Raw genomic sequence first — 13,230 nt, 5'->3', positions numbered from 1 at the left:
CAGCATTGTCTAAACCTCAGTAAACAACCTTTTCCCGCATTCCAATGTCATTTACAGTTCTCACCAATGTCCTTAAATGTATGTAACGTCACGAATCCTTCGGTATTGTAATTGCCTCGCTATTGGGAAAAATGACTGTCAGGAAGTGGTGGTCTGTCAATGATTGGAGAATGTCGGTGGGTGTTGCAATGTTTTCCTTATCGCCATTGGATTTCCTCTCCGCCGCTCAAAGCAGCTACTGCCGAGTCTCCAGACACTTCCTGCACCGGAGCAGCGCTTTCAGAGCAAGCGACTATCTCGTCGTGAGAGGGGAGGCAAGATGAGGTAATGTTTTCTGCTCTGCTGTATTATGTTCAGAGTCGCTTTCCTTAACCCGAGGCTGACAAACGCATTCTGAAAGAGTACACAATTTTGCGTTGTTGGGAAGAATCGTTCATAACCTCAGGTGGCTAACGTTTTCTCGGCTAACTTAGACTTTGAAAACCACCAGTAGATGAGACGTAAAATATCCAACATAAGCCTACCACTGCAGTCACTGTATGGTTACAAAGTAGAGAATGGCAACATTTAAATGTATGTTGAATTTTATTTGAGAAAGGCGTTAATTAGAAAACCGCTAGCCAGTGCTAATTGACAACGTTGCGTTGCTCTTGTCAAGAGGCATTTTAGCCATTCACACATCGATTAGCCTCCCTAACAGTCTACCACATTCCCAGTGTTACTCTTGATAAATTCACTAGATAAAACGGTTACATAAAAAAAGCTCTTTGGCTTGAGTGGTCCCTCCATTAACTTTAATTATAGCTAGGTTAGCTCCAGTTGCAGGCTAATAGCCTGCCAACCAGCTAGCTTACATTAGGAACAAGTTAAACGGTCAAACTTAGCTAGCTTTGAGTAAAGACCACCGGGGCTGATAACTGGGTTAATATTAATCTTGTAACAATACACTTGACATAAAAATATTGCATGCCAGATTTCAGAGTGTAAGCTGACGCAAACCTGCCCTAAATACACCGTAGGTAAAAAGTATGAATAGCGGACTCATTGTGATGGAGTCAAAATTAGCCCGCTGATATTATTTTTTCTGGGTGTCCACGCCCTGCATTTCAAGGACGTAAGGTGCAACAATGGGCATCAGTGAGGTCCTCTTTTGGCTGTGTTATCAAAACAGGACATCAGCCAGGCATTGATTGTGAATGCATCACAGCTTGCATAATGTTTCCTGGTTGATGTAAAACTTGAAAGAAAGACTCATTTATTAACGGTCTTTTTTTTTTTTTTTTTTTTTTAGTGTATAGCAAAGTACCGCAGCGATAGTGTTGGCCATTGATCTTTGACTCATTAGTGTACTCTGGTAACGTTGGGATTTAACATTAATACCACAACTCTAGTATCTAAATTGTGGCACAGACATCTAACATCACTGTTGTGTTCCAGTGTATATGTAACTTAATGTCGAAGTGTAGAGTCTGTACTATGTTAAATATACAGTATATTCCAATGTCATAGGAAACAGTGAATATCAAGTTTTTTGGGGGGTAAATTGTGTTGAAATTGTCGACTAAAGCTCATTGCAAAACATCTCAAATCCGTCTCATTTTTATGCAATTTGCAAAATCTCATTCCTTGAATCAGGTTGTGTAAGAGACATTATGTCCAAAATTCTATTAGTCAAAAGCCCTGAATAAGAACTTATCAAGAAGTTGTGGTCATTGTCTTGAAATCTTTTGTCCCAGATAATGTGGCATCTCAGCAGCAGTAAGAAGCATGACTCTGAGTCATTATGTGCTGAAGCAAAGACGTACCTAAGGTCAAGGAGTGTGATGGATGTTGTATTGCTTCATCCTGCTACTGCAATCTCTTCTTCTTATCGTGGCAGTTGTACTCTACGCTTCTAGAAATATTCCCTTTGAACATTGAAATCCAAGTTAATGACAGACATAAATATGTTAGCTGATCACATATTAAAAGTGTTGTCTTCCCTCAGGAACAGAAACCATTGGGAGGGAACGTGAGGCTTGACTCAAGGACTTTACCATGACATGAACAAAGGATCCACCAGGAACTGTCCTTGTTTGTCTTTTGTTTTGTCTGTTTTTGTTTTTTGTCGTCTAGTCTCCACCTGTATTTTTACATTTAATTTTGCTGTTGTGGAGGACAGATAATTAAGTTATGCAGAAGTGTTTGTTTGGATGAAACTTTAACGTATCACTCTACTGTCTGGAGGACTGGCCTTGTCACTCCTCTCGTCTTCCTGCTATAGATCACTGAGATTAAAACAGCAATAGATGTATCAAAGGTCTTGAGAAAGCCTGCACTCATATCTTTATGGAATCAATTACATTTTTGGCCAGCACTTAACATGAGTAATCTTACTTGTGTTGTAATTTAATTTAATCTTTTTGGCCTCCTTGTTAAAGCAAGGTGTGTTTGTCTTATTCTGACATAGTGGATCAGTTTCACTTTTGTCTGTTCATGTAATTATTTAAAGAGTTATTGTTGATGTCATAGCTGCTCACCTGCCTTATATTGTTATCACAATAGGCAGCTTTAAGTTTTGATGTAAACTTTTTTTCTTTTCTTTTTTTTTTACTTATGCAATCTTTGTGAAGAAGACTTTTCTAAGTCCTGGATGACTGACCTTGTATTGGAAAATGATGTTTTGAAGTCGTATTTTATTTGAATATGTAAATTGTATTGCCTGACAACTTTCCAGCTGGAAGTTCACTGTAGAGGCTGACGGCTCTTCAGATCGAACTGTCAAGGGAGCTTTCTAACTGTGCGTCTGGCAACTTGCAAGTCCTATTTTCACTGGAGAAATACGCTTAACACAAGAACTTATGAACTGGAAACATTTTTTCTTTCCCAATGAAGAGTTCAGAAATGGACAAACAGGAACAGAAACTCAGACTCATTTTCTCTTGAATCGAAGCACTGAAGGAGAATTATTTCAGGGAGAAAGTTCTCAGAGTAATATCAGGATTTGCTACCAAACTCCAATGTGCAAGCTTGTAAATGTAGAAAATTTTCTCTACAGCTTGTGAGACTTTTTTTTTTTTTTTTTTTTTTTCCCCTGCTAAACCTTTTCCACTTCAGCTGTGAGGATGCGATCCCCAGAACCCTCAAAGCTTTCCCCAGCAGAGGCCCTCCTTCATGGCCAGTTTGCCAGCTGGGGGTCTGGCAGTAACAGCAACAATAACAGCTGCCCCAACAGCCCTGGTGGTCCAGGAGGACTCTCCCCTGCTGCCTCTCCAACTCCAGCCCCAACCTCCAACTATGCCTTGACCCTTACTCACACGCACATACATATCCAGCGCCTGTCGCCACGGCCAGGCAAGGAGGCCCGTCTCCTGCTGCCTCTGTCAGAACTAGTGGGTTGCAGCTGCCCTCGTGCCCCTGCGCCCCCTCTTCTAGTGCTCTACTGGTACCCACCAGGCAAACGACGGAAAGGGGTGTCCCGGCGCAGGCAGGTGAGAGCCTACCTGGCAGAAAGCAGGCCTGAAGCAGAGAGATGGTCAGCTGCAGTGCAGTGTCTTCTCAGAGGTGTGATTGTCACTGCTGAAACAGGTGAGTGTGTCTGAGTGCCACCGTCTGTCCCTGTGTTTTTGGTTACAGCAGAGTTTTGGTAATTCTACTCAAATGTTGCATACTTCCCCTCACTGCCAGTTTCACTTCATGTGAGTTTCAGACTGTCAGCCTGCAGAGAGTATACAGATGGATGAAAGTGTGAATAGTACACCATAAATGTGTCTGCATCTTTAAAACGGTGACTCTGCTTTTCTATAAAACAACCTTTTCATAATGTGTAGTTTTAACAAATGGTTTTGTTAAAAAGGATCGTGTCGGTAGATGATAATCTTTTAAAGATTTACCTTGGCTGACTGAAATGTTTGTCTCTATGAATTAGTCTTTCACTCCCTTTTTGTTCTTTAGAAGAAACCACACAATATTGTCTCCTGCCAGCTTGATTGATGCCTCCTTTGTAAATGCTGGCTAAGTATAGCTTAATGTCATGGTGACCCAAGACCTTTTTCAATGTAAGTGTTTTGTTAGTGAGTGCGCAAGTTGTGGCGGAGTAATCAAGCATTTGGGGGATTATTTAAATTGTAACAATGGGGATTAACACTAATACTTTCTAAGAGGCTGTGAGATTTAGCAGTATTTAGTTTGGATTTATTGTGCTTGTTTGGTTCATATAGCCACATCTTTTTGTAACGTGTTTTTATGTCTCTGCCTTAATGTGTTCTGCTCACATAGTCTTTATCATTCAGCATCAAAATGTAGTGACAGCGTTGGTTGCTTTCTATCCATTTTCCACGTGCAGTATCCCCCTCCATCGCCTCTAACTAAACAGAGATCAAGGACCCGCTCTGTGTTTACTTTCACTGTACGTGTAACATTTTTCACTCCATTGCCTATGCGTCACACACTTAGCCAGCATCTCCCATCTTTTCCTGTCTCCTTCCGCCCTCTAGACTTAACCTTTACTGCTTTAATATGTCGTAACTTTATCGTTTGTTTTTCTGACTTCACCTATAACATCAATACATCCTGGTTTCCTGCAATGCTGATAAAACTGTCAGTCTTTCCTCCCCAGTCACTCTGTTTGTTCTCAAACAGCTACTCTTTGAGCCCCTTAGTTTCTAGTGTTCACATGGCTTTTATTCTGTGTCACTTATCTGTTACAGCTCTTCTACCTAATCACCGATTCTCTCTGTTTCTTATTCTGTACATTTTCGTGCCGATGGACACTATGGCACTGCTCAGTTGGGTTTTCAGTTGACTTTATTTTTGCTTCGCTGTAGATTGTTGTGTAATCCAGGATTATCTTTGAGTACAGTCATTTCATCTCCCTCTCCACATTATTGGCATCCAGGGGGTGTTGTGAGTGCATGTTAATTTATAGCTGTACAGACAAGATCCGTTCCATACATGCTTACAGTAACATATGAAGACTTCAACCTGAGGGATTGAGCATATGTTGTGTTAAGAACATAATGTACCTAGACCAATTTCATAGTGTCAGTGTAGATTTCATTCATTTTTGACAAAGTTTTTTGTTATTAACAATTTATAAAATGTTGTCGAGGGCTTTGATAATGTTTTGCAGAGGGATGACAATTCCTAGATGGGCCCATGATTATGGACCTCATGCATGAATGTTTTCTTTCACATTTGTCGGTATGCAAACCATTCACAGTTCAATTAACTGTAAACTGTAGTTTTATGTCTTGCTGTGTCAAAGACTGAGTGTCCGAGACTGATCTGTAGACATGAGAGGTTTGCTGTAATTACTATGTTTTGGAAAATGAATCAAATTCATTGCGAAATTGAGGAAAATTTTTCTGAAGCTGTCTGGACATGAAACTCAGAGCTGAACATCAGCGAGTTTCATGTCGAACCAGCATCTTCCTCTAATATTTGTTTTATGCGCGCAAAAATGCTCCCTCGGATTAAAAATTCAAATAATGTGATTCAAATTCAATTTCTTCCGACACATGTTTCTGCTTGTACACCCACTGTGGCTTCTGAGAGAGTGAGGGAGTACAAGAGCAGGACGAGCAGGTGCAGAGCTAATCGGTGCACTGCCTGCAGCTTCACAGTGAAATAAGATTTTACTCATTTGAAATCCAGGGACCACATGGGTGCACATTTAGGCAGGATAAAAAGGTGATGTAACTCCACCTGACATAGTTGTGATGTTATTGCTGTGAACAAAGTCTGCAGTGTCTCCAGGATGATGTTGTGGCTGGTAATCAAATGTCATGGACAGTGTGGTTTTTGTGGTGGGTTGCCAAAAATAAATCAATATATGAGCAACGTGCTACTTTGATCAAGAGATAAGATTCATAGGTTTCTTTTTAACTAGGGAGTGTTATTCCTGTGAGCTTATGGAGCAGTAAAGAATGAATTAATTGCCTGTCTGGCTTCTCCTTTTATCATGATTGCATTTAAATAATTAACTGACATTCTCTCAAGCAACAGTGCTGAGCTGTGTGAAGTAAATCCTGTGAGGTGAAATACAGGAAGCTTAATGGTTCAGTGCTCTCAAAGTCCAGCGTTGGGCAACACTGTGTAATGACTGCTTACCTTAACGTCCCAGTTGGATGACTTTCACACTGCACTAAACCTTTAGTTCCTTCCTTTATTCTGATCAAAATAATTGTACACCCAGTCATGTTCTCCATTAATTTTCAGAATTTTCAAGAAGTCTGCTACCTCGACCCAGGCGTCTACTGTTATTGGTCAATCCCTTCAGCGGGAGAGGACAGGCAATGCAGTGGTGTCAGACCTACATCCTGCCAATGATTAGAGAGGCAAACATCAGCTACAACCTTATACAGACAGGTAACGCACTGAAGCAGTACCGCTCTCAATACAGTCAAATAAAACTCACACACACCATATAACAAGCTTTGTACTTTCTGTCGCAGAGCGTCAGAACCATGCCAGGGAGCTTATCAGAGAGATATCGCTGCCAGAGTGGGATGGCATCATCATCATCTCTGGAGATGGCCTGCTGCATGAGGTCTGTAAGACTTTTATTTGACTAAGATAAGTGGAAGTTGGGCAATTAAAGCAAGACTCATAACAGTGGATATGTGTGTTCTTGGTCCTTGTCTTCTACTAAAAGTGCTGTGTTCCTGCAGGTTATTAATGGGTTGATGGAGCGTGCTGACTGGGAACAAGCAATAAAAACACCTGTCGGCATTCTGCCCTGTGGCTCTGGGAATGCGCTGGCTGGCTCCATCAACCACCATGCGGGGTAGGCGGGTTACGCTTCCGCAATTGGTTTTTCAAGTCTTGAAGTAATCAACCATTTTGATTCCCCAAAAAATGTTTTCAGTCTAACTGATGGTCTTAGGTGAGAATTTGATTTGATTTGCAGAAACAAAACAGATTATAGAATTAGCATCTCTTTAGGCAGTTAGTTTTTCCTTATGATCTCAAACTTCACTGAAGAAAAAATAAAGATAATGGCTGTGTATTTCTCAATGTGAGATAAACCTGGTTATCTTATCTCTGAACAACAGAGCACAATGCTGTTGGTTTTGTGAACTGATTATCTGGACATAGATATTGAGGAAGAGCTCAATATTGTACAGTTTGTGTTCTTCTACTTGCTGAGAGCATGTGTTGACTTCTTATATCTCTTAGGTATGACATGTGCCTTCGGGAGCCGCTCCTTTTGAACTGCTGCTTTTTGCTGTGTCGAGGCGGTGTACGACCCATGGACCTGGTCTCTGTGACAACAAGCCCTGCACCCTCCAACAATAGTCGCACTGCTGCACCCAGAAGACTGTTTTCTTTCCTTTCCGTTGCCTGGGGATTTGTCTCTGATGTCGACATTGAAAGTGAGAGGTTTGTAACATAATAATGGTTTCAGAGTCTACAAGAAAGGCCAGCTCAGTTCACCTGAGCATATCCACTTTAAAATAACTTGTGTTCGACTCTGTTTTGTATTTTAATTTAGTTTCATAATTATAGATGGATCATTACTAAGATGTTTTACCTTAATCCAGGTATCGTGGTTTGGGCTCAGCTCGCTTCACCCTGGGAACCCTGGTGCGCATAGCCTCTCTTCGATCCTACAAGGGCCGGCTGTCTTACCTACCTCCTTCTATCGTCAGTACATCACCAGACGCTACACCTCCTCAACCAAGGAGACCCCTCTCTCGCAGTATCACTGAAGGCCTTGAGGGCTTCTGCAGAACCCCCATCCACCGCACCTGCTCCGACATGGGCATCAGTGAACAGAGGAGCCTGCGGAGGGGGGAAGGAGAGAGGGAAAAAGAGGAGAGGCAGAGAGAAAGGGAAAGGAGAAGGGAGAGGGTCCGGGGAGGAGGAACTGGTGTAGTGAGGGCCAGCAGCCTGATGGAGGACAGAGAGCGAGAAAAGGAGGGTGAGGTGGAGATGGAAGGGGAGGAGGAGGGGTCAGCTGCATGTTCTGAGAGGTCGGGCACAAGTTCAGAATGCAGTATGGGAAGGGAAGAAAGGCTGGCAGGAATCAAAGATGAAAGGGAAGATGAGGCGAGAGCAGAGCAAGACTCCAGTGAGATGGAGGAGGATGATCGGGGCAGGGACGGGGAAAACAATGGCGGGTCTGTTGAGGTGGAGGGAGTTTTGCATGCTAGAGAGCTGGGAGAGAGCTTTGGGGTAGACATGGGGCAAGAGGCAGATGAAGAGCCAGAGGGTACTTTCACTTACCAAGATGGCCTTCAGGAAGCCAGACAGGCACTCAGAAAGAATTCAGCTCCATCAAGCCAGATAGCTGAAGCTCTCTTTAGCCAGCCCCTAAGCCAGGAAGCTGATGCAGATTCAAGCACTTCCTATGGCGTTGAAGACATGGATTTGAATGGAACCTACTTCCAGAAAGAACCCTACCCATTAGATCATGCCCGCGAACGAGCTCTCACTATCTCCTCTCCCTTTCGTCACTCTCCCTTCTCTTACAAGCCTAGAACTGTGGACCAAAACCAGAACACATCCCGGCCACGGCCACTCTCCCTCCTCCAGCACTCCCACTCAAATTCCCTCCCACCTAAACTTCCGTCCCTCTCGCTCTCTCTTTCTCCTACACCTCCATCTTCCCCTTCTTGTGCCTCCCCTCACTCATCATCCTACCTGGTCCCACGTCCTAATACCCCAAGTTCCACCTCACCCTCCCCTTCTTTACGCACACCGTCTTCATCTTTTAACTTTGACATTGCCGAGCCAGCAGGACCTTTTAAAAACCGTCCTTTCGTTTTACTGCCTTCAAATCTCCCGAGGGATGACTTATTACCCCCCCTTGACCAACCCCTTCCTACCAGAGACTGGGTGACTTTAGAGGGGGACTTTGTCCTTGTCCTGGCCCTTTATCAGTCCCACCTCGGAGCTGACCTCCATGCTGCACCTCAGGCTAGATTTGACGACGGACTAATCCACCTGACCTTTGTTCGGGCGGGAATATCCAGAGCCACTTTACTGAGACTGTTCTTTGCCATGGAGAGAGGAACCCACCACTCAGTCAGCTCCCCGTACGTGAGCCATGTCACCTGCAGGGCCTTCAGGCTGCAGCCTCTGTCTACACGGGGAACACTCACTGTGGACGGAGAACTGGTGCCTTATGGGCCACTTCAAGCACAGGTCAGAACCGACAAAATTTTTTACTTGATACTGACTTCACCTGACACGCAGCACTGCTACTTGTATATTAGCTGTAAAGTCAGATGCTTGAGAAGCTGAAGGGAGAGGTTTTGATGCCTTCAAGATCCACCCAAAGTACCTGCTCATGTACTTGTCATCCGATTTCTTGATATGTTCCAATCATAGTATTTGTATGAGGAATCATTCATCAAATACCATTTCCAAATCTAATGTCAAATTGATGAGCTTTATTTGACCTTGTGTTAACAAATTATAGAGCAGCAGCAACAAACTGGAGTCTGGAGTTCAGTGACAGCAATGTTAGTTATTTGATATATGATACAGCTTTATTGCTTTTGTCTATTTAATAAGGAGCCAAATACATCATGATTTACGTGGATGATTATGGTGGGAAAATGAATTACAAATGAAACACCAGCTGTTTAGCTTTGGGTAAGTAATGCAGGTCGACCTTTATCAACCTACAAAAACAGAGATGTGGTTACAGGAGTCTGGAGATTCTATGAATGTGCCATGGTTCCCTGAGAGTAGCCGACTGATATAAATGTAGGCGATGTATCCAGACTTTTGAGCTTTCAATCACAGCTGAGTTGTTTTCTGGTAGTAACCGAAAGACTTGTCATTGACTCTCTTTTTTTTGCTTTTATAATCTCTCAATATTACACAGGTTCATCCCTCTATGGCCCGTCTCATCGTTGGTGACTCTGGAGTGAAGATAACCAGATTCTAATCAGGGATTGGTTGAGATGATTGAAAGCACTCTACTGAATTATGTAATCTCTGTTGCCATCTATACTCCGGGGGCGGGGGGGCATCTGAGGGACTTAAAATAGCCTGGATTGCAGAAACTGCTTTTCTGGGGTTTAATGAAAGGGATAACCCACCGAGCCATGCATCATTGGAGCAGGACTGCAGGGATTAATAGCGAATTTGAAAAAGGATGAAAAATGCGCCTCATTGCACAGCTGTTGGATTACGCTCAGCGTACCCTGAGAAGCATGAAAACTGCACAGCCTGGGATAACGAGGGAAGAACAATCGAATGTTTGCGTATTCTTTTGTGCAGATAGTGCATGTGTTGGATGTATACATAGTATGCATGCTGAGAAGCACTACCTGTTTATGCCTTACAGTGAGATGGAGATTACATTCTGAGAACGTGGTTCTTAAACATGAAATGCTAAAAAAAAAAAAAAAAATTACACTGAGATTCACTTGGGCCGACCCACCTAGAAGTCCTCCCTGAACTTTCACCTCACCGCCAGTGTTTGAGCCTGACCGTCCCTGAAAAGATTGCCTTATGTGCCACTGGAGAGCGCAGGAGTGATTTATTCTTTTTATAATCTATTTCACTGACCAGATTGTCCATCCACTACACCAGAGCCAAGCATTGGTTATCTACACTCAGACATAGCAGGAGGCTCACTGTACTGTTATCATTGAGCACGCTACTCTTCACATCACTGTAAGCATCAGTGAATACAGAAGACGGTGAATTTAAGTACACTGAAATGACCGTTCTGTTCACACAAGTGACTTAATGTACAGTGAGATCCAGCTCATGTTAGGAGCCGTTGAACGGTGGCCATTACTGACATTTTCACCGAATCTGTTTTTCTTAGCCAGTGGATGCACGTTGATGTCAGTGATATCAGTCTTAGCAGCATACTGAACATAAAGTTGTTGGAACAAAACAAGCATATAGTGATTTTTAAACTGTTCATTGTCAAGAAATACTTCACATGCACACAAACACATTACCCCTCAGCACCAATTTGTCTTGAATAACTCACTCTCTGCGAGTTGTCATCTTTGGAACCATAATCATTAGATACCTCTGTCAGATGTAGTGCATTTATTTTGCACAGTGAGTTGGAGCAGCAAAGAAAATCATTACACTAGAATGCATTACAATTTTTAGATGCATGTAAAGTAAAAGAATCAAACACTATTCTGTTTAGAAAAAGAATGCACTAGTACATGTACCTTCGTCCAGATGCTACGTAAATGAATCAATGAATTCCTAATCTGACAGATTAAATTTCTCAATTTGAACATATTTGAAAGGCAGGAAGATTTTAAAAACTGCTAAACAGACAAACTCACAAAAAGGAACCAACACTAAAATCCCCCAAATCCTTTGATCAAGTAACAACGACTCGGACGGCAGGAATGCCCATCTGGTAAACTGACAAACCTTTCCTTGCTGGTTTGAAATTCTTAAATATTTTAAAATTGCTTCCAAACGATGTGCTCTGAAATTGGATCAAACAGCAGAACTAGCAACTGCTGTGTATGATCATTTAAAACAATGGAATAAAGAAAACCTGCTGATACACTTGGTCAGGCAATGGATTAATCATGAGCATGTGCAACGTATCAATCAGAAGGTGTGTGAACTGCTTGGGTCGTCATCAACGTAGTGTATGTCTTGGTCACACCTAGATTAATCAATGCCTTTGTATTATAAGCCTGTAAATTCTGGCTGTTGATCATCAACTGTTCAAACCTGACTGCAAAAAAAAAAAAAAAATGGAGTAAAACTTTTTTGCTCACCGGGCTGCTATTTTGCTCCTTTTCTTTTGTTTTGTGTTTTATTTTTAGCGCACAATGCAGCTAGTCTACCACAATGACACTGTGCTTTACATAGCTACAGAATTTGTGTCTAGGCTTGTAACATCACCAAATAGAAGAATCTATACAATTTGAGTGGATGTTTTGCCAAAATTAGTAATCTTGTTATAAGGAGACTACAGTAGTTATGGCAGTTTACCTTGCTGAACATGCGTCTTTGACCACAGCTCAGACTGTGGTGTGTTTGAGAACAATTTGTTTTGATAATGCTGGGGTGTAAGACCTCAATTGATAATGCCATTAAGATGTCTGATGTGGACTGCTTGTAATGGATTTGCAATTATTACTAAAATGATGAAATATATACAATGTACAGTTCATAGATATACATGGTTTTGAATAAATGTAACTTGAGAAGTTTGTCTGCACTAAATCTACTGTATTTTGTCTTGTGCTATAGATCTGAACTGTGCATGTGATATAAATGCAGGTAAATTGCTTTTAGATGGAAATGGACTTCATCAAATATCTGTTAAAGAATAGAACAGACTTTGTCTTGATTGCAATGAAACACATAGCAATGACGGTACCATGGTTGATCTGTTTGAGCTCACAGGCCTACTAGTTCTCTGTATGTTTACTACTGGCACAAAACTTTTAATTGGAGTCCCCGTGATGAATACATTCATGGGTTTATAGACACCTGAGGGAACCAGCTTCCCTAAGCCAGGCGGTGTTTGTGTAATGAACTGCACTCTCAACTCAAAGCAACCCTAATCCCCACAGGGGAGACAGTCAATGAAGGCTGTAAGAAAGTTTCACAGTGTAAAAATGAAAATAGAAAAAGTATATATTTTTTTATAGATATTTTTAGTCTTGTTTTCAAAAAAATAACAAACTGTTTGGTTTATTACTGAAGTAAGACTACTGTTTTACTGTATATAACAAATATTTATTTTAATTTAACATTTTCAAATTTACATCTGGTGGCTACTGCTCTGAGCACCCAGAGATTATGTTAACAAAATTCAAAAGTACAGCAAGAAGTATTTAATTCCTGCGTACAATTGACAAAAAACCCAGAGCCTGATTCAGTGTTTTCAATGGCAGTATGCATTTATTTACTTTTTCATCTTTTCACATTAGGGGCAAATTTTGGTTGAAAAAATGCATTAATAGTTCAGAAACTTGCATAATTTTCTGTCCAAGCACAGGTACAAGAGCATTGGATCGGAGCAATTAAATTATTTGTATGATAAAAATCAGTAGTGACAAGGGTGAGATCACCGGTCTCACCAATGTAAGCGGTTATGCAGGTTTATGTCTGCAGGGAGAAATGATATGAATAATACAATTAATTTAAGAACCACCAACCAGTCAATATATCAGAGTATTAATAGTTATGCATGTGTCTGCATGCCATCTCTCAATATAACGGTATAACGAGAAAATTGTATTTTGAAAAAAAAACTGACCGGAAAAGGACTCCTACAAAGCCAGACACCGC

General features: G+C 41.6%; 1 protein-coding gene across 1 annotated transcript; it reads left to right on the top strand.

Moving 5' to 3' along the window:
* The first annotated feature begins 152 nt into the window (after positions 1 to 152).
* On the top strand, positions 153 to 12,146 carry sphk2 (sphingosine kinase 2). The gene is made up of 8 exons (XM_086218327.1): positions 153 to 324; positions 1,988 to 3,567; positions 6,199 to 6,348; positions 6,435 to 6,529; positions 6,651 to 6,766; positions 7,159 to 7,362; positions 7,524 to 9,129; positions 9,818 to 12,146. Exons 2-8 carry the CDS (start codon positions 3,105 to 3,107, stop codon positions 9,878 to 9,880), a joined length of 2,697 nt encoding a protein of 898 aa, XP_086074453.1. The 5' UTR covers positions 153 to 324; positions 1,988 to 3,104; the 3' UTR covers positions 9,881 to 12,146.
* The last annotated feature ends 1,084 nt before the right edge of the window (positions 12,147 to 13,230 follow it).

This window comes from Aulostomus chinensis, chromosome 11, assembly GCF_037954235.1.
Source record: "Aulostomus chinensis isolate RoL2024-O1b breed Wild chromosome 11, RoL_Achi_v1.0, whole genome shotgun sequence".
In the NCBI taxonomy this organism is placed as follows: Eukaryota; Metazoa; Chordata; class Actinopteri; order Syngnathiformes; family Aulostomidae; genus Aulostomus; species Aulostomus chinensis.
Note: the sequence above shows the minus strand (reverse complement) of the source record. Positions and strands in the feature narration are given on the sequence as shown.

Coding starts and splice junctions, on each gene's coding strand:
- sphk2 (XM_086218327.1), top strand. CDS start 3,105: ATGCGATCCCCAGAACCCTCAAAGCTTTCCCCAGCAGAGGCCCTCCTT. Junction 6,349..6,434: donor CTACAACCTTATACAGACAG/GTAACGCACTGA, acceptor TTTCTGTCGCAG/AGCGTCAGAACCATGCCAGG. Junction 7,363..7,523: donor GTCGACATTGAAAGTGAGAG/GTTTGTAACATA, acceptor ACCTTAATCCAG/GTATCGTGGTTTGGGCTCAG.